Source organism: Hyperolius riggenbachi, chromosome 2 (genome assembly GCF_040937935.1).
Source record: "Hyperolius riggenbachi isolate aHypRig1 chromosome 2, aHypRig1.pri, whole genome shotgun sequence".
Lineage (NCBI taxonomy): Eukaryota > Metazoa > Chordata > Amphibia > Anura > Hyperoliidae > Hyperolius > Hyperolius riggenbachi.
The window spans coordinates 446,873,446-446,892,395 of NC_090647.1; the positions used below are offsets into that span (position 1 = coordinate 446,873,446).

Here is an 18,950-nt window from a genome sequence, read left to right on the forward strand (position 1 = left end):
ACATTAAGCAGTATTCCAGGCATATAACTAAAATCAACCTGCTGGGAGAACTGCAAACACTCACTTTCCCAGGAAGACACATGATGGTCCCCAGTCCTACCACTCTGTGCTTCTCGGGTGCCTTCTCCCCCAGCATAGCTGTGAAGTCCTTGGTAAATGTCCATTATGTCTTCAGGACTATCCAAACAGTAACCTCCTGTTACTGGACCTGTAGGAAAGGTAAGAGGATGGCGGATGTGTCAATCAAAGCTCCCCTTACCTTCCCTTAGTGCCAAATGCCGGAAGAGGCGGGACAAGGCGTCTGTCTTGGAAAATACGACTGGAGGATCTTCCTGGTTGTTACAGTGGAGCAGGGGCAGAAGACACCTGGAAAGTAAAGAAGAAGAAGAAGACTGGGGACCAGTGGGAGCCTTCCTGGGAAGGTGAGTATTTTTAATGTATTTTTAGTTACATGCCTGGAAATTTTCTTTAATAATCTATATATATTTTTTTTTTATAAATGTCTAGTTCATTTTGTGTTGTTGTACTTGTTTCAAAAAATACTATATTGTAAAAGTAATGTCTGGTAATCATTTCATGTTGTATAGATATAGTGCCTTTTGATAAACTACCCATACACAGGTGGATAATGGCCAGATAAGTAAGTGATTGATTCCATCCTAGTTGGAATTTGATTGGGTAGTGATTGTCGACACTGGCAACTCAATTTTGTTTACTGTACTGTATATTTCAGTAGAAATCTAATTGACCATTGATCGACTGCTAGCTGTTACTCCTCCACCCACCCCACTCGATGGAGGTTTTCCCATAGGCCCAATAGCCTTTATGTATATACTGCCCAAAATCAATCATAAAATGGTTGGTATGGTTATGTTGGGTGGAGAAAGATACATGCAACAAATATCTTGTAAACGTTGTAAGCTAGCGACCGACTCCTGACATCACCTTATTGTAGGATGTCATTGTGGGCATTGTTCTGAATCGTGAGCTGAGAATTCCTGAGCTATGCGTAAAAAATTAAATTAGCGGTAACCATTTCTTGGTGTCCATTCTGTAAAATAACCTTCCCTTAAAAGCAATGTGATGTAAATTTAAACATTTGATTAGAAAGCACATAATTGGATGTTTCTTTCAGTTAAATCTGCATAAAAACATTTTTTTTGTCCTGAGATATAGCCAGGAGAACAATATGTTAATTAGTACTGCTGTTAAGTGTCAGGATGAAGTGACCCAATGTCAGAAGGAAACCCCTCTCTTTTGACCTTTCCAGCCTCTCTACTTATTTACTAGCATGATAGATGGTATCACTGTCCAGTACAGAAACTCAGCTCAGTCTACTATCTTGTCCAGTTTGCTTTATTTATGGCCATATCAAAAGTGTAGACGTGCACTTTTCAGTATAATTAGCTTCCATTTAAGTAATTTTTATCACATAGTCAGTTTTTATTTTTTAAGTTTGCTGCACTTTTAAGTAGTGGAACTGCAGTTGTAGGTGGATTGGCTGTAGAGTATCAGCTAAGCCAGAACTTAGCTGTTTCACCTTGCAGCAGCAACAGTTCAATTTTTAAATGCAGATTAGTTTCTGCATTTGTTATCAAGAATACCCTGAAGTCAGAAAACAGTGCACGGGGTGTAAACATTCATCATCAGTATTAAACTAACCCTAAAGCAACCCTATATAGTTTGGTTCCGCTATATATAGTCAACAACACTGGCTGTAATCACTGTGGATAAGGCACAAACACAAGTTAACTTTTAAAGTCCACCTAAAGTGAGAGGGGTATGGGGGCTTCCATATTTATTGTAATCTAGCTTCCTTTTAAACAATGCCAGTTAGGAAGGAAATAAATATGGCAGCCTCCATATCCCTCTCACATCAGGTGTACTTTACTAGTTAACTTGTTAACTTTCGGAAACGGCGTCCACAAGGTCCTCCCCTCGCGTCTGTGGCAGCTCACTCTGAGGAACATGCACGTGTTTCTTCTTCCCAGTTTTAGCCGTGGCAGGGGCAGAGTAACAGCACTGTCGCGAAGGCCAGGGTAGTAAAACCCTGGCCACATAGCGTACAGTGCTGTTCTGTCTATGTAACAGCCACATAGTAGAACACATGTAGAACTCCAGGGCCTGTCACTCAGTCAGTCTTGCTTGAGCTTGCGAGTATCAGTCTTGTCAGTCAGTCCTGTCATGCCAGTGTCCTGTCAGTCAGACCTGTCATGCCAGCGTCCTGTTAGGCAGTTCTGTCATGCCAGTGACTTGTCAGACAGTCTTGTCACACCAGTACCTTGTCAGGCAGTCTTGTCATGCCAGTGTCCTGTCAGTCAGTCCTGTCACCCCAGTGTCCTGTCAGGCAGTCCTGTCACGCCAGTATCTTGATAGGCTGTCCTGTCACCCCAGCGTCTTGTCAGAAAGTCCTGTTACGCCAGTACCTTGTCAGGCAGTCTTGTCACGCCAGTGCCCTGTCAGTCAGTCCTGTCACCCCAGTGTCCTGTCAGGCAGTCCTCTCACGCCAGTGTCCTGTTAGTCAGTCCTGTCTCCCCAGTGACCTGTCAGGCAGTCCTGTCACACCAGTACCTTGTCAGGCAGTCTTGTCAGGCCCGTGTCCTGTCAGTCAGTCTTGTCACACCAGTGTCCTTTCAGGCAGTCCTGTCATGCCAGTACCTTGTCAGGGGGTCTTGTCACACCAGTGTCCTGTCAGGCAGTCTTCTCACAAAAGTACCTTGTTGGGCTGTCCTGTCAGACAGTCCTGTCACACCAGTTCCTTGTCAGGCAGTCCTGTCACCCCAGTGTCCTGTCAGACAGTCCTGTCACGCCAGCACCTTGTCAGGCAGCCTTGTCAATCCAATGTCCTTTCAATCAGTCTTGTCACACCAGTGTCCTGTCAGGCAGTCCTCTCACGCCAGTACCTTGTCAGTCAGTCCTGTCACGCCAGTGTCCTGTCAGTCAGTCCTGTCACACCAGTGTCCTGTCAGACAGTCCTGTCACGCCAGTGTCCTTTCAATCAGTCTTGTCACGCCAGTGTCCTATCAGACAGTCCTGTCACGCCAGTACCTTGTCAGGCAGTCTTGTCACGCCAGTGTCCTGTCAGACAGTCCTGTCATGCCAGTACCATGTCAGTCAGTCCTGTCACTCCAGTGTCTTGTCATTAGTCTTGTCACACCAGTGTCCTGTCAGGCAGTCCTATCACGCGAGTACCTTGCCAGGCAGTCTTGTCACGCCAGTGTCCTATCAGTCAGTCTTGTCTCGCCAGTGTCCTGTGAGTCAGTCTTGTCCCACCAATGTCCTGTCAGGCAGTCCTGTCACGCTAGTACCTTGTCAGGCAGTCCTGTCATGCCAGTATCCCGACCGTCAGCCCTCACCCGCTAGGGGTGGCAGCCCATCATCCCTTGCGGATTGCGCTGGTGAAGACCTCTGCTCACTTAAACACCACGCCTCAGGGGTGCCCACACCAATCACTGGTGCCGAGATCAACAGGACCTTGACACGGTATCTGATTACTGAACACTGTGCGTTATCACACTCCTAAGTTTGGCAAATGTTTAGAAACATGATTAGTAAATGTCTTTGAGTCATCAGTGAGTCATTGGAGCCAGTGTGAAGATGTTAAGGTATATCAAGAGGAAACTAACTATTTTCTGTTTTATTTCAGAGTGCCTCTTGCAGGAATGTAATCCACATGTTGCACTCAGCCACCTGCAGGAGGAGCTGCAGAGCACCGAGGCAGAATGTGAGGTCTGTGTGTTTTATGCATCAACGTAAACTAAAAAATGTGAACTAATATAATATTCAATTATACAGTAAATAAAGTATGTAAAGAATGAACTATTTTGAGGTCTCATACAGCTATGCTCTCCCTTCCATTCTTCCATGCTGAAAAGTGAAGGGGTGGGTCCATTTGGTTGCTGGGAATGGGGGGAGGGGGGGAGGCAGAAGTAACTTTGGACCCTTGTGAAAGAGTGTTTGTGTTTTTGTTCATTTAAATGTTTTCCCTACAACATGTTTAAATGAGAACTCAAGGAAATGTTATTGAATTCAGAATTAAATGGAAAATAATGTGTTTGAACCTTTTTAAGAAAAAAAATGTTGGCCTTCAAAGTAATGAACAGGAAATGGTTTAGCCTCTTCTTTAGGCAGCGGCTCAACTCAAGTCAGGGATTATTAGAGAAACAGGTTAACAGCTCTAGAGAGACGTTTAAAGACAATAAAATGGTGTAGCGCTCTCTGTTGGAGATGGTCAATGAGAAGCTAATATTTTCATCCTGTATGCAAATATAAATAGGAGGAGACGTGACGTGGCTACTGGCTTGCGAGAATCTACAGCATGCTGCAGATTCTTGGATCACTCCGCATAACCAGCACACAAGGGAAACTGTTCCATTGCTATGTGCTGGTTTTAGTTCAGCCGCGGTGTGATGTGTCTATGCAGTTGCATCTTACCCCGTGTGATGGAAACAGGCCCTTAGGAATTGTGGGGATGAAGGAACACTTTACCACATCTGGTGGGAATGCTCGTGGGCCCAGGCGGCTTTTTGGAATCAGGTGGCACTGTTAATTTCACTTTTAATTTTCTTTCAAATACCATTTTCAAAGAAAGTTGTCCTCGTTCTAGGACATAAAAAATATGGTACTAATTTTCCAGTTCCTCATCATAGCCAATTCATAGCCATTGCAGCCAAATCTTATCTGGTGTCCCAGTAGCCAAAATCCACCCTCACTATTGAGCCCGTTATTGCCAGAGTCTACAGATCTATCTCTTATGATAGACTGGGCCATTTTCAGAACACCTGGATGCAGATAATGCGGGCTTAACTTATCTGTTACAGGTCACCCTTTAGCTTGGCTTGGGTAGCCTGCTTATGTCTTATATTTCCTGCCTAACCTGCTCTTTATTCTCTGCTCATATGTGTTTTGATTATTAGCTTAGTAATTCCAAAGATCGCACACCAACGTCCAGCAGAGGTTGTGGGTTCAGGACCAAGTAGCCAAAGTCCATACAAATATCTAAAGCACACCACTTTAACAAGAACTTTTTATTGCTCCATTACCTTATACACACATTCAGTCGTAAAACCGACAATCGTTTTGGGGCCACTTTGTCAAGGCACAGTTACAATTGGTGTGCGGACCTTCATTGGATATTTGATTATCACCTTGGCCTCATCCTGTTGGATGATGTCCTCTTGATGAGTTCTGCTGTCCTTATTATTGACATTACTATCCTGACATATCATTATTTAATGTATTACTCCCGTTCTCTTATTCTAGTGTTGATGTCTGTACTAGTTCCTTGCTCTTACTGACTGGGAGATTTTTCCCTTCTTATCCTTTATGCTAATTGGTTGAACACCTTTATTCTTTTGCAAGTTCAATAAAAAAATTTTTTTTTTTAAAAACTATAAAAATGCATTCAAGCCGAAATCATTAGCATTTCATTGATCATTTCTACTTCCTGGCTGTAACTGTTTATCATTGTTAGCACAACGGGAAATGTATAACACTTTTCTAAATTCAAATCTCAAGTCATAACACTCAGGCAGGGCCGGGACAAGGTCTATCACCAACAGAGGCTGAGCTGCCAAAGTGTGTCTCCCCCCCCCCCTTCATCGGCCACATCTCAGTTATTGTTCCTCTTTACAGGCTGGTGTATATAGTGAGCTGCTCTACAGGACTGCATTTGGCACGCATACAGTAATCATCACAGTACTGGAGATCACTTGAAGTCTTTTTTTGCTATGAGTTTTAGGTAGCCAGGTATAGGTGCCCCCTGGTTAGGTAGCCAGGTACAGGTATAGGGGCCCCCAGTATCACTCCAGGTATAGGTTCCCCCAATATAGGAAGCCAGGTATAAGTGCCCCCAGATTTCATTCAGATACTTCATATTCTCCTACATCTTCAAAACATATTGGTACAAAAACATACAAGTCAACTAGTTTCCCCCAAACAATCCTATATCTAAAAATATTAGTCTATGATTATGGCAGGGATTAGATTGTGAGCTCCTCTGAGGACAGTCAGTGACACGACTATGTACTCTGTACAGTGCTGCAGGAGATGTCAGTGCTATATAAATACATAATAATAATATTAGCAGTAGAGTATTGTACCGTGGTAACTAACAGGATATAAGCCAGACGAAGGCTGCAAGGCCGAAAGCTTTTAATTTTATTCATTTTAGTTAGCCAATAAATGGTATCATCCTGGTTTAAAACTTCTTGCTAATAATGATATGTTAGGACATTACACTATGACTATGGCAGGGATTAGATTGTGAGCTCCTCTGAGGACAGTCAGTGTCATGACTATGTACTCTGCAATGTGCTGCAGAAGATGTCAGTGCTATATAAATACATAATAATAATATGGTAGGAATTAGACTATGACTATGGCAGGGATTAGATTGTGAGCTCCTCGGAGGACAGTCAGTGGCCTCAATTCACGGAGCATTATCAAACGTTTATCAAACACTTTATCAAACGTTTGATAATTTACCTCATGGGCAAAATCTCATTTTAAATTCACTAAGGTGTTATATATTTATCGAATGTTTTACCGATAAAACGTTCAACAAATATATAACACCTTAGTGAGATTTTACCCATGAGGTAAATTATCAAACGTTTGAGAAAGTGTTTGATAAACGTTTGATAATGCTCCGTGAATTGAGGCCAGTGACATGACTATGTACTCTTTATAGTGCTGCAGAAGATGTCAGTGCTATATAAATACATAATAGTAATATTGTAGGGTATTAGACAATGGGCTTGATTCACAAAGCGGTGCAAACTGTTTAGCACGAGTGTGCTAAACAGTTAGCACGTGAAGTGCCGTTCGCGGATTTTTGCGCACGTAAAGTGCCGCGATTCGCGCGATCGTGGCACTTTGCGTGTGCAAAAGTCTGCGAACGGCACTTCATGTGCTAACTGTTTAGCACACCTGTGCTAAACAGTTTGCACCGCTTTGTGAATCAAGCCCAATGAGTATGGTAGGATTGGATTGTGAGCGCCTCTGAGGACAGTCAGTGACATGACTATGTACCCTGTAATGTGCTGCAGAAGATGTCAGTGCTATATAAATACATAATATTAATATGGCAGGGCATTAGACTATAAGTATGGTAGGATTAGATTGTGAGCTCCTCTGAGGACAGTCAGTGACATGGCTATGTACTCTGTAATGTGCTGCAGAAGATGTCAGTGATTTATAAATACATAATAATAATATGGTAGGAGATTAGATTATGACTATGGCAGAGATTAGAAAGTGAGCTCATCAGAGGACAGTCAGTGACATGACTATGTACTTTGTAAAGTGGTGCGAGTGATGGATGCGACAAAACCCCTGTTGCTGTTCCCCCAAATGTATAAATGTGCCCCCATGTGTGCATTTATACATTACCTGTCCTGTGTCATTTATACCACACGGTGCCCATCCGTCTTCAGCTTCTTCCTGTTCCATTTGTGGCTCACATGCCACCAGCATATAGTGTGTAACGCATGTGTGATGTCACGTGTGCTAAATGCCAGCGACGTGTGAAGCGCAAATGGAGGAGCGGAAGCACGGTGGGCAACACAGGGCACGTTATGTATAAATACACACTGGGGGGCACATTTATACACTAGGGGGTGGCGGCGGATGCAGCAGAAGCAGGGGACTCGTCTGATTCCCAAGAGATGTCATGCTAACATCGATGGGGAATCGGTCTGAGGTGTATGGGCACCTGACAGATCTCTCTTTAATCAGATTGGATAAGAGAGAGATTTGTCTCTTGGTGAAATCTGCCCATCATCTCTAGATGTATGGCTGCCTTTACTCTAGCATGGCAGCATTAGGACACTGCAGGTTATTTCTGTAAGTCCAGGTCCTTATCAGTACTGGGAGTGAAGGGGGTAGGGAGAAGCACAGAAGCCTTTACAGCCTGTCTCCCTCACTTCCAGAGTACAGGTACAGGATGGAGGAAGGGGCGCAGGGCTTCTCTCTGTCACATACACACACCACACACATGCATACCTTTCTCCTTGTTAGAATTCCATTCTCCATCAGCCAGCCATGCATGACTGGGCGGCTTCCTGGGGGAGCAGCTGAATGACATCACTGACAGAAGTCAGCAAAAAAGAGTTAAAAAAACAAACAAGGAACTGTCTACCAATCTTACTGTCTAAACTATGTATGACTCCTTATTAGGTGCACTCTTTCAGAACAACTGTGCAAAGAGCTTTTTATCTCCCCTCCCTTAGCTGTGTCTCACAGGAGAGTGGAAAAAAAACTTTTTTTTCCTTAAAGAGAATCTGTATTGTTAATCGCACAAAAGTAAACATTCCAGTGCGTTAGGGGACATCTCCTATTACCCTCTGTCACAATTTCGCCGCTCCTCGCCGCATTAAAAGTGGTTAAAAACAGTTTTTAAAAGTTTGTTTATAAACAAACAAAATGGCCACCAAAACAGGAAGTAGGTTGATGTACTGTATGTCCACACATACAAAATACATCCATACACAAGCAGGCTGTATACAGCCTTCCTTTTGAATCTCAAGAGATCATTTGTGTGTTTCTTTCTCCCTGCAGTTCTCATGCACTGAAGTTTCAGGCTGCTCTTTTTTCTCCTGCAAACAGCTTTGCCCTTGTCTGTAATTCTTCAGTATGTGAAAGCCCAGCCAGCTCAGAGGACGATTTATCCAGCTTGTAAAAGATAAGAGAGAAGAGAGAAGCTGCTCTAATCTAAATAATACACAGGCAGTGTGCATAGATGGGCCTGGAATGGGGAATTCATAGCAGAACCACAACACTGAAGAACTTGGCAGCCTTCCAGACACAGGCTGACAAGTCTGACAAGGGAAAGATACATTGATTTATTACAGAGACTGTAATAGCAGAAAGTGCTGCAGTAAGCCAGAACACATTAGAATAGCTTTTGGAACTTGTAGGATGATAAAAAACAGGATGCAATTTTTGTTACGGAGTCTCTTTAACTGCCTGAGGATTGGAATGTCTTTGAAAGCGCCCCATCCTGACCTGATGACCTGCCGCTCAGAGGCTGCAGCCTCTCGGGCCTCTGTGTCGTCCCGGCCCTGCACTCAGGAGCTGAAACCTGTTTTCAGCAGTCTTTTAAACCAGATTATAAACAAAGAGAAGCAGACAATGAAACACTAGTTTCAATAAGTGATATTGGCAATACGGATCTTGGATTTTATCTTTGAATCTGTGAAATTAATTTACAGTATTTCATTTCACCATAGAGCTAATGATTGCCCTTGCTGGGCAATCATTAGCTCTATGGTGAAGTGAAATACTGGTGAACCAGAACTTCTAGGAGTGTGTAAGGGGCTATTCAGGAAGCTTATGGTGAACCAGAACTCCTAGGAGTGTGTAAGGGACTATCTAGCAAGCTCATGATAAACCAGAACTCCTAGGAGTGTGTAAGGGGCTATCCAGCAAGCTCATGGCGAACTAGAACTCATAGGAGTGTGTAAGGGACTATCTAGCAAGCTCATGATAAACCAGAACTCCTAGGAATGTGTAAGGGGCTATGCAGGTAGCTCATGATAAGCCAGAACTCCTAGGAGTGTGTAAGGGGCTATACAGGAAGCTCATGTTGAACCAGAACTCCTAGAAGTGTGTAAGAGGATGAAAGAGACCAAAAAGCCTCCTTACTGAGATGAGACATAGCTAAAAGCAGAATTTTATTACAGAAATGGGCGTGTGTAAATGACAAATGGACTGTCAATTAAATATTGGAATGTATCCTCTGATTTATAGTTGGCCGCTGATCCTGATACATATTATCTTGGAACTTGTTGAACACTGATTGTTGTGCTTGGAACAGGAGCGGGGGAAAGATTAGGGTTCAATGCAGGGTTCTTGGCACATAAAATACACGTCTGTTAACTGCAAAAGCTGCTTATGACTAGTTAAAGCACAAAGTAGAAATGTATTTCTTGTTAAATTTAAAATGATTGGGATGTGATCACATCAGACTACTGACTGATTGATTTCTAGCAGATTTGATTGATTGAGAGATTGAATCTACCAGAAAAAAATTGACACGTGTATGGGCACCTTAAGAGATGGCTTGTATATTATAATTATACTTATACATATTGGAGTCCTTCACGAGGATCCCCTTTTTGAATTTGTAAGGTCTGTAACTCATGTACAGCTTAGTAATTATGCTGCCAATGATTCCTATAGACTTCTTTTACTAACAGCTGTTAATGGTGTACTGAGGCCCTGGGCAAGCGCAGTACAGCAGAGAAAAACCTTTAAAGTAAACCTGAGATGGGGCAGGAGAATAAAGTTCTACTTACCTGGGGCTTCCTCTGGCCCCCTCTAGGCTGATCACCCCCTTACCATCCTCTGCTGCCTCCTTGATCTTCTGCAGTCGGCCCTGGTAAGTCGTCCAGTTGGGGCCAGTCGGTACAGATGCAGTTTGACCATGTGCGCTCCCCCACCACACTCCCGTGGCCGGGACCATTTTGTGCCTCCAATGCTGGCATTGCGATAGGGGTGCGCATGCTGGCAGGCCGCATGTGCGCAGTATGCCACAGACCAGAGGACTTACCAGGGCTGATTGCGTAAGATTCAGGAGGTGGTGGAAGATGGCAAGGGAACAATCAGCCTGGAGGGGGCTGGAGGAAAGTCCAGGTATGTATACATTTTTCTCCCACCCCATCTCAGGTTTACTTTAGTGGAAAAAAGGGAGGCTACAACCTAGCACCTAATGGCTAGTATATATATACAGTATATACATTGGGTTGCAAAAGTATTCGGCCCCCATGAAGTTTTCCACATTTTGTCACATTACTGCCACAAACATGCATCAATTTTATTGGAATTCCACATGAAAGACCAATACAAAGTGGTGTACATGTGAGAAGTGGATCAAAAATCATACATGATTCCAAACATTTTTTACAAATAAATAACTGCAAAGTGGGGTGTGCGTAATTATTCGGCCCCCTGAGTCAATACTTTGTAGAACCACCTTTTGCTGCAATTACAGCTGCCAGTCTTTTAGGGTATGTCTCTACCAGCTTTGCACATCTAGAGACTGAAATCCTTGCCCATTCTTCTTTGCAAAACAGCTCCAGCTCAGTCAGATTAGATGGACATCGTTTGTGAACAGCAGTTTTCAGATCTTGTCACAAATTCTCGATTGGATTTAGATCTGGACTTTGACTGGGCCATTCTAACACATGGATATGTTTTGTTTTAAACCATTCCATTGTTGCCTTGGCTTTATGTTTAGGGTCATTGTCCTGCTGGAAGGTTAACCTCCGCCCCAGTCTCAAGTCTTTTGCAGTCTCCAATAAGTTTTCTTCCAAGTTTGCCTTGTATTTGGCTCCATCCATCTTCCCATCAATTCTGACTAGCTTCCTTGTCCCTGATGAAGAGATGCACAGTGGGGATGGTGTGTTCAGAGTGATGTGCAGTGTTAGTTTTCTGCCACACAAAGTGTTTTGCATTTTGGCCAAAAAGTTCCATTTTGGTCTCATTTGACCAGAGCACCTTCTTCCACATGGTTGCTGTGTCCCCCACATGGCTTGTGGCAAACTGCAAACGGGACATCTTATGCTTTCTGTTAACAATGCCTTTCTTCTTGCCACTCTTCCATAAAGACCAACTTTGTACAGTGCATGACTAATAGTTGTCCTATGGACAGAGTCTCCCACCTGAGCTGTAGATCTCTGCAGCTCGTCCAGAATCACCATGGGCTTCTTGACTGCATTTTTGATCAGCGCTCTCCTTGTTCGGCCTGTGAGTTTAGGTGGAAAGCTTTGTCTTGGTAGGTTTACAGTTGTGCCATACTCCTTCCATTTCTGAATGATCGCTTGAACAGTGCTCTGTGGGATGTTCAAGGCTTTGGGAATCTTTTTGTAGCCCAAGCCTGCTTTAAATTTCTCAATAACTTGATCCCTGACCTGTCTTGGACCTGTCTTGTGTGTTCTTTGGACTTCACGGTGTTGTTGCTCCCAATATTCTCTTAGACAACCTCTGAGGCCCTTACAGAGCAGCTGTATTTGTACTGACATTAGATTACACACAGGTGCACTCTATTTAGTCATTAGCACTCATAAGGCAGTGTCTATAGGCAACTGACTGCACTCAGATCAAAGGGGGCTGAATAATTATGCACACCCCACTTTGCAGTTATTGATTTGTAAAAAATGTTTGGAATCATGTATGATTTTCGTTCCACTTCTCATGTGTACAGCACTTTGTATTAGGCTTTCATGTGGAATTCCAATAAAATTGATTCATGTTTGTGGCAGTAATATGACAAAATGTGGAAAACTTCAAGGGGGCTAAATACTTTTGCAACCCACTGTATATGTATGTGTGTATGTATATATATATATATATATATATATATATATATATATATATATATATATATATATATATATATATATATATATATATATATAGTTTCTTTATATGATTCTGTGACTATATGCAGACTTATTCCTCTAATACAGTAATGTTTTTTTTGCCTTCCTCAGGCCCTCTCTCAGCTGTTCCTTGAGGGCTCCCTTCCTCTCCTTGTTTTTTTGGATTCTTACCACTTGCTTCGGGCTCAGTGTCACATCCGAAGGATCCAGAATGAGAAGCTGCTTGAGCTTCTGGGAGAGACTCTTGAACAGGACACATCCCCCCAAAACCAGGATCCGCCACCTGACCGGGAAGTTTCCCAACAACCTGCCAAGCTACCCTCTGACCAGAACCTGGCTCCAAAGTTGCAGGAACTTCCCCCACAGTCCAGAAAACAGCCCCCCAAGCAGGCCTTGCCCACCCCTCAATCCACCAAAATGCCCTCTAACCGGGATCCTCAAATGAAGCCTCGTGATGGGGGCAAACAGCCTTCTCGACCCCGAGAACTGCCAATCCAAACCAGCAAATTGCCCCCTGAAAGGAAACTGCCTTCCAACCCCAAGGAGAAGCCCCACAACCCCAGAGATCAGACCCCACAGGCCTGTGCTCAGTCTATCCCTTCCCCTGCTGCCCCATCACAGATGCCCCCTGCTGTCTTTCGTCTGCCTCCTCTGCCATGCGGGATGACACCTGCATTGTTGATCCCAGCGGAGGTGCTGTCACCTTTTCAGGGTCCAAATGCCCAATCCCCGGGATGTGTCCCGAATATGGGGCGATCCAATGGTCAGCAGCAGCAGCCACCTCGGGCTCCACTGCGCTTCATCGCTCGCATCTACTTCCTGAGCACTCGGCACCTAAGGGTGCTTTCCAGAGCCCAGCGGCAGCAGCAGCAGCAACACCCTCCGAAGCGATAAGTGCGGGGCTGCGGGTGGACAAGGGAGCGGGGCAATTTATGGGACGGGGGACAGGGTAGTTGTCTGTGAGTCTGTGTGTGCGTATGACTGTGATTCTTCTGCAGACATTGTTCCTTTGTCAATGCAGGATGCTTGTGTGGGTATTTTCAGTGCATGAATGGTGTGAGTGCGTACGTAGGAATATTCAAGTGAGCTTATCGGGCATAACTGGATGAGAAATGGTGATAAGAGTGCAATATGTAGGTGAAAGCTGTGTGTTCACTACTTCCCTTCTGGTTGTTTACTGCATGTCAGTAAATGAGTGTCTGCGCAGATTCACTGTGTATGTTGTGCGTGGCAGTTCATATGACTGTGTGAATGGAGTGAACATTCATAGTCATTGTTAACTGGATAGTGTACATAAATGATCCACATGCAGGGCCAGATTTATGATTAGACCCCAAAAGCTTCTGCCCGAGGGCACCAGTGGCTGACAGAAGGTCTTTTTCCTTTGCAGCATATATATAGAAATTATGCTATTAGTAGTGGAATGCAGTTGCCTGAATGAGATGATTTCATACCTCTCTGCTCATTGAATAACAATTTAACCTTCTACAAGGAACAACATACTGCTGCTTTTACATTCTGTCTTCTTTTGGCATCCTCAGAGCTTACACTTGCAAATATGGGCTTTTCAAAGTCCTTATTGGCATAGGCATCTCTGCCTCTGTCTCTCGATTTCATGGGCCAGCAGCTGGACAGAATCCAGTTCTGTAGCTGATATGGGAGGGAATGTAGAAGAAGTAGTATGTTCTGGCAGTGGCGTAACTAAAGCGGAGCAGCCCTGCAGTTGCAGGGGGCCCAGAGCTGTGTGTGCCCCCCAACTGCTAACCTTCCCTTCCTCCAATACAGGGGACTATACTTCAGATCAGGTGTTTTTGTGGCTATGCTTGTGATGAGTGTGAAGATCATGATGGCCAGTGAGATGGGCCCCATGGCCGTGAGGGAAGGGGCTGAATATTTCGGGAACCCATCAAAGTTTCGCTAGGGCGTCCAATAAATTGTAGTTACTCCACTGCCAGACTGGCATCTGTAAGCCTCACCTATTTTTTGATCAAGTTTCTCTCAGAGGATCCTGTTTTGTTCTTATTTGAAGACCCCTCCCAAATTGGTACAGAAATTGTACCGCCTGTTTGTACATTGACAGGAGCAGCACAGTTGGATATAGCTCGCTGTGAAAGAATAGTACTTATAGGAATTCTTATTTTAACATACTTGGGGCTCCTTCCAGCCGCCTAAAGTCCTTCGGGGTCCCTTGCTGTCCTCCTGTCTGCTCTCTTGCACTGTCAGCCTCAGTAAAGCCTGCGACTGGCTCAGTTACGGAATACTGCGCATGCACAGACCAGGCTGTACGCCTCCTTGATCACGCCCTATGCATGTGCAGTCGCAAGGTTTACAAACTACACATGCACAGAACACTCACAGCCATGGGAGTGTCATTGAAAAGGTGCGTGTAGCCATAACAGCGCATGGGGTGACAGCGCCACAACCGGCAGGACTGGGAGGAGAACAAGGGGCCTGAAGGACTACAGGGGGATGAAAGAAGCCTCAGGTAAGGTAAACTAAAATTCGTTTGGTTACTTAAGATTTAATTTAGTAAAGGTTGGGTTATACTGTAGGTTGCCGAAGCTTGTGTTCCCAAAGACTTTAGGGTCAGGATATAGATCTGGCTCTGATAAATGCGGTAGACTGCAATATGACTGATGAGCTGAAATATTAAATCTGCAGTTTTGCACTTTTTTATTTGTAAATTAATTATTGGTATTTATCTAAGACGAAAAAAAAAGGAACAACCTGGGATTTCCAAACATTGTGGCATATCAATTTATGAACTCCCAAAAAAGTACCACTGAAGTGACTAGAGATTGCTTACTGTGGCACCACATCTCCACCTAGAGGCATATTTCTAGTATTGCAGATTAAGAAAATCATTTCCTAGGTATTTAAATCTGCCAACATCAAACCTACAAATATTCAGTATTCAAATAAACAGTTTCAGACTGGCCATTTGCAGTAATAGAAGGCCCCAAATCTTACTGTCCATCCCAACAATTTGGGGTGGTAACAAAAAATGGCTGTAACTATTCTTCTAAGATTGCAATTTCATCAAGCTCACATACACAACATTGTATATTAAACAAAACATTGTATATAATTTACAGTTGTCATCCTTACAGTTTGATTCATTGGTTGAATGTTGGATACACAAGTCTGAGACTGTTTAAATAGTCATATAAGTTTAATGCTACACATTTGGGGTTTTTGCAATCAGTGTTTGAATGATAACATGCTGCTTTATTTTCTTTTGCACTTTATAGTGATCCTGTGGATTTTATTTTCTTGTTTTATGATAGCATCCCCATGTAAAATGATCCTTGTATAATGTTACTTAATGTTTACAATCCAATATCATGAAGTTACCGTTGCCCTTCGCAATCGAAAAAAGGGGCATTTTGGGCTGTCACTGTATTAGTTTACATTAACAGAGTTGTTTATCGTACCCGCCTGATGTAATTTTGTGAAAGGATGCAGGGCTGTTAACAAGAACTTTTATTGTGTAGGCGATTGGGCATCCTCTTGTCTAGGCTCCAGTCCTCTTATCCAAAATGATTGTCTCATTTCTAGGTAAATGCCCCAAATCAAGAGGATGCTGTTGGAGGTAGCTGTTGCTTGGGTTCCAAGTGCAGCCCCCCACCCCCCAGAACACTACTATTAACAAGTCAAAAACTGGCAAAGACAGAAAGCGCTATTCCTTTGGTAGAGCTGTAGAGAGTCGTATGATCTGTCTCTATTGGCTTGAATTATGAAGCTGATCTCCATGACAGCAATGCGACCTAAATTCCGGGAGGCATGCTACGCGCGGTCCTGCAGCTTTATTTACGTGCGCTGCTTACGTAGCAATGCGTGTTCCTTTAAATGCCGGTGTAATGACAGCTTGTGCTACCTCGCCCATTGTGCTGCTCTGTAGTTACTGCACATGCGCCCTTACAGCATGCGCACTGCCTCACCCCCATCGACTTATTGCAGCCAAATATCTCCGCTTCCACACCTCCTACACACAGATTTTCAGGGTAGGAAGGGGAACCACCTTACTACCTCTGTGCCTAATTGTAGCCCCCGATCCCCACTGGTTTCCGAGAGTGGTTTCTGCAATTTGCAATTTCGTGGGCTGCAATTTGGCACAGAGGTAGTTCGGGTGGTCCCCTCCTCCCTACCCTGAAAATTTGGGGAGTGTAGGTGGTGTGGAAGAGGAGATATTTTTGGGAAATAATATTTATGTGATATAATACTCAGCGAGGAAGGGAGCTTCCGGACAGCACGATTTATTATTACACCGGCCGCTGCTGTGAAGTATTGCAACCGTGATACTTCACTAAAGCGGCCACTACTATGTTAATTAACATAGTTACAATGTAGTAACAATGGTAATTAACATAGTAACGGCACAGCAGCACCCGGGAAAATGAACAAGCGTTGCTAATGTAGGCAGCGTGCGTAACTAAGGAAGGCACGCTACACTGCAGGACCACGCATAGTGTGCCTCCCTGAATTTAAGTTGTGCTGCTGTCATGGCTTCATGAATCAAGCCATATATCCCTATCAAAGCAAGTAATCAGCAAGGCATAGAGCAATATTTAAAATGTATTTCCTGTAACAGCCAATCAGAACTAGGTTTCACTAGGTCATAAATGTAGTTTCTGTATCTTGCTGCATATTGTACATTATGTTTCATCACTGCAGGGTTTTAATGATTAAACCTTTTCTTTTTTGAGTTTTGGTGCTCTGCATTCATTGGTCCAAAAGTTCTCCTTGATTTAAAGGACAACTGAAGTGAGAAGAATATGGAGGTTGACATACTTATTTCCTTTTAACTACTTGCCGACTGCAGCCCCAGTACCGCTCCACGCTGATTGGCGGGGGACACAGAAGCAATCGGCGGTGATAGGCTGAAGCCTATCACAGCCGATCGCTGTGATAGGCTGACGGGGGGAGGGAGGGAGGTAAAAATATTAAAGAAACAGGCTTTTTTATTTAAAAAAAAATAAAAATAATAGTAAAAATATTTGTGAAAAAAAACATTGGGGGAGCGATCAGACCCCACCAGCAGAGAGCTCTGTTGATGGGGAGAAAAGGGAGGGGGGGAAATCACTTGTGTGCTGAGTTGTGCGGCCCTGCAGCGAGCCCTTAAAGCTGCAGTGGCCTATTTAATTAAAAATGGCCTGGTCACTAGGGGGGTTTAACACCACGGTCCTCAAGTGGTTAAACAATTCCAGTTGCCTGGCAGCCCTGCTGATATCTTGACTGCAGTAGTGTTTGAATCACACCAGAAAGAGCATGCAGCTAATCATGTCAGAAGTTAAAAACATCAGAAACCCCTGATCTGCATGTGCTTGTTCAGGGTCTGTGGCTAAAGGTATTAGAGGCAGAAGATCAGCAGGATATCCAGGCAACTGGTATTACATAAAAGGAAATAAATATTGCAGCCTCCATATCCATCTTATTACAGTTGTATTTTAACTTTCAGTATTGCTTGTGCATTGCAATATATATTGCCTATTTGTTTATCATTGTCCACCAAAATGTATAGCATATTTTATTCGTCACATTCAACTGACGGTTTAACCATATTGCTGGCTACAGTACATGCCTGAGCAGCTACATCTTGCTATATTAGTGTTGTATGTAATCTTTTGTAGCAGTATTGAATAACAGTGCTGCTGCAGCTGGAGGCTTGCAGATGCTACAAGTGTCTGTGTTCTCCAGCTACAAGTCTCTGTTACAGGTCATAGACCTTACTAGTAAGGGGATGAGCTGATACAAAACTGTGCTCATCATGGATTGCTATGACAAAATACTGTACAGTTTCAGATCTCTAAAGAATTGAAATGTTCCTGCTGAATTATCACAGTGTCCTTTAGCCTGGATTAACAGACTTCCTACAAGAAAATGTTATGCTGAATTTAATATTGCAGCCCAACTTCAAGCATTGGAGAAAGAGGCCTGCCTAATCCTCACCCCGTCGCAGACTTGATTGACAGATAAAAAAAATGCTTCCTCTTTAAAGGGACACTGAGCAGGGGAGCTGGGTATGCTTTTAAGCATACCCTCAGCTATATGAGAAGGAATATACACTCACCAGCCCCTCTCTTAAAGGATACCAGAGGTGACATGATGAGATAGACATGTGTATGTGCAGTGTACTGCCTAGTTCACACATAACTATGCTGTGTTCCTTTTTTCTTTCTCTGCCTGAAAGAGTTAAATATCAGGTATGTAAGTGGCTGACTCAGTCCTGACTCAGACAGGAAGTGACTGCAGTGTGACCCTCACTGATTAGAAATTCCAACTATAAAACACTTTCCTAGCAGAAAATGGCTTCTGAGAGCAGGGAAGAGATAAAAGGGGTCAATAGTTCATAGATTTTTAGCTCAGGCATACTTCAATGAATGTGTCATTGAGCAAAAACAATAAAACAGCTAAAACTTAAAAAGTAGATTAAGGCTGCTTGCACACCAAGACGTTACAGGCGCACGTTAGTGCGCCTGTAACGCTCCCCCAACGCACAGCAATGTAACACAAGTGGGCTGTTCACACAGCCCACGTTGCGTTACATGTAACGCTGCACGTTCTGTG

At 43.6% G+C, this 18,950-nt stretch overlaps 1 protein-coding gene across 3 annotated transcripts in view; it reads left to right on the top strand.

Moving 5' to 3' along the window:
* The window catches only part of LOC137544637 (vacuolar protein sorting-associated protein 37D-like), an 84,468-nt gene extending 68,034 nt beyond the window's left edge, over positions 1–16,434 (top strand). For 2 of the 3 annotated variants that reach the window (XM_068265732.1, XM_068265730.1), the window contains exons 3-5: positions 270–422; positions 3,647–3,729; positions 12,495–16,434. In XM_068265732.1, coding sequence (XP_068121833.1) covers positions 270–422; positions 3,647–3,729; positions 12,495–13,277 — 1,019 coding nt within the window. In that variant the 3' untranslated portion in view covers positions 13,278–16,434. The remainder of the gene's footprint in view (positions 1–269; positions 423–3,646; positions 3,730–12,494) is intronic. The other variant, XM_068265731.1, reaches the window with a different exon arrangement.
* The last annotated feature ends 2,516 nt before the right edge of the window (positions 16,435–18,950 follow it).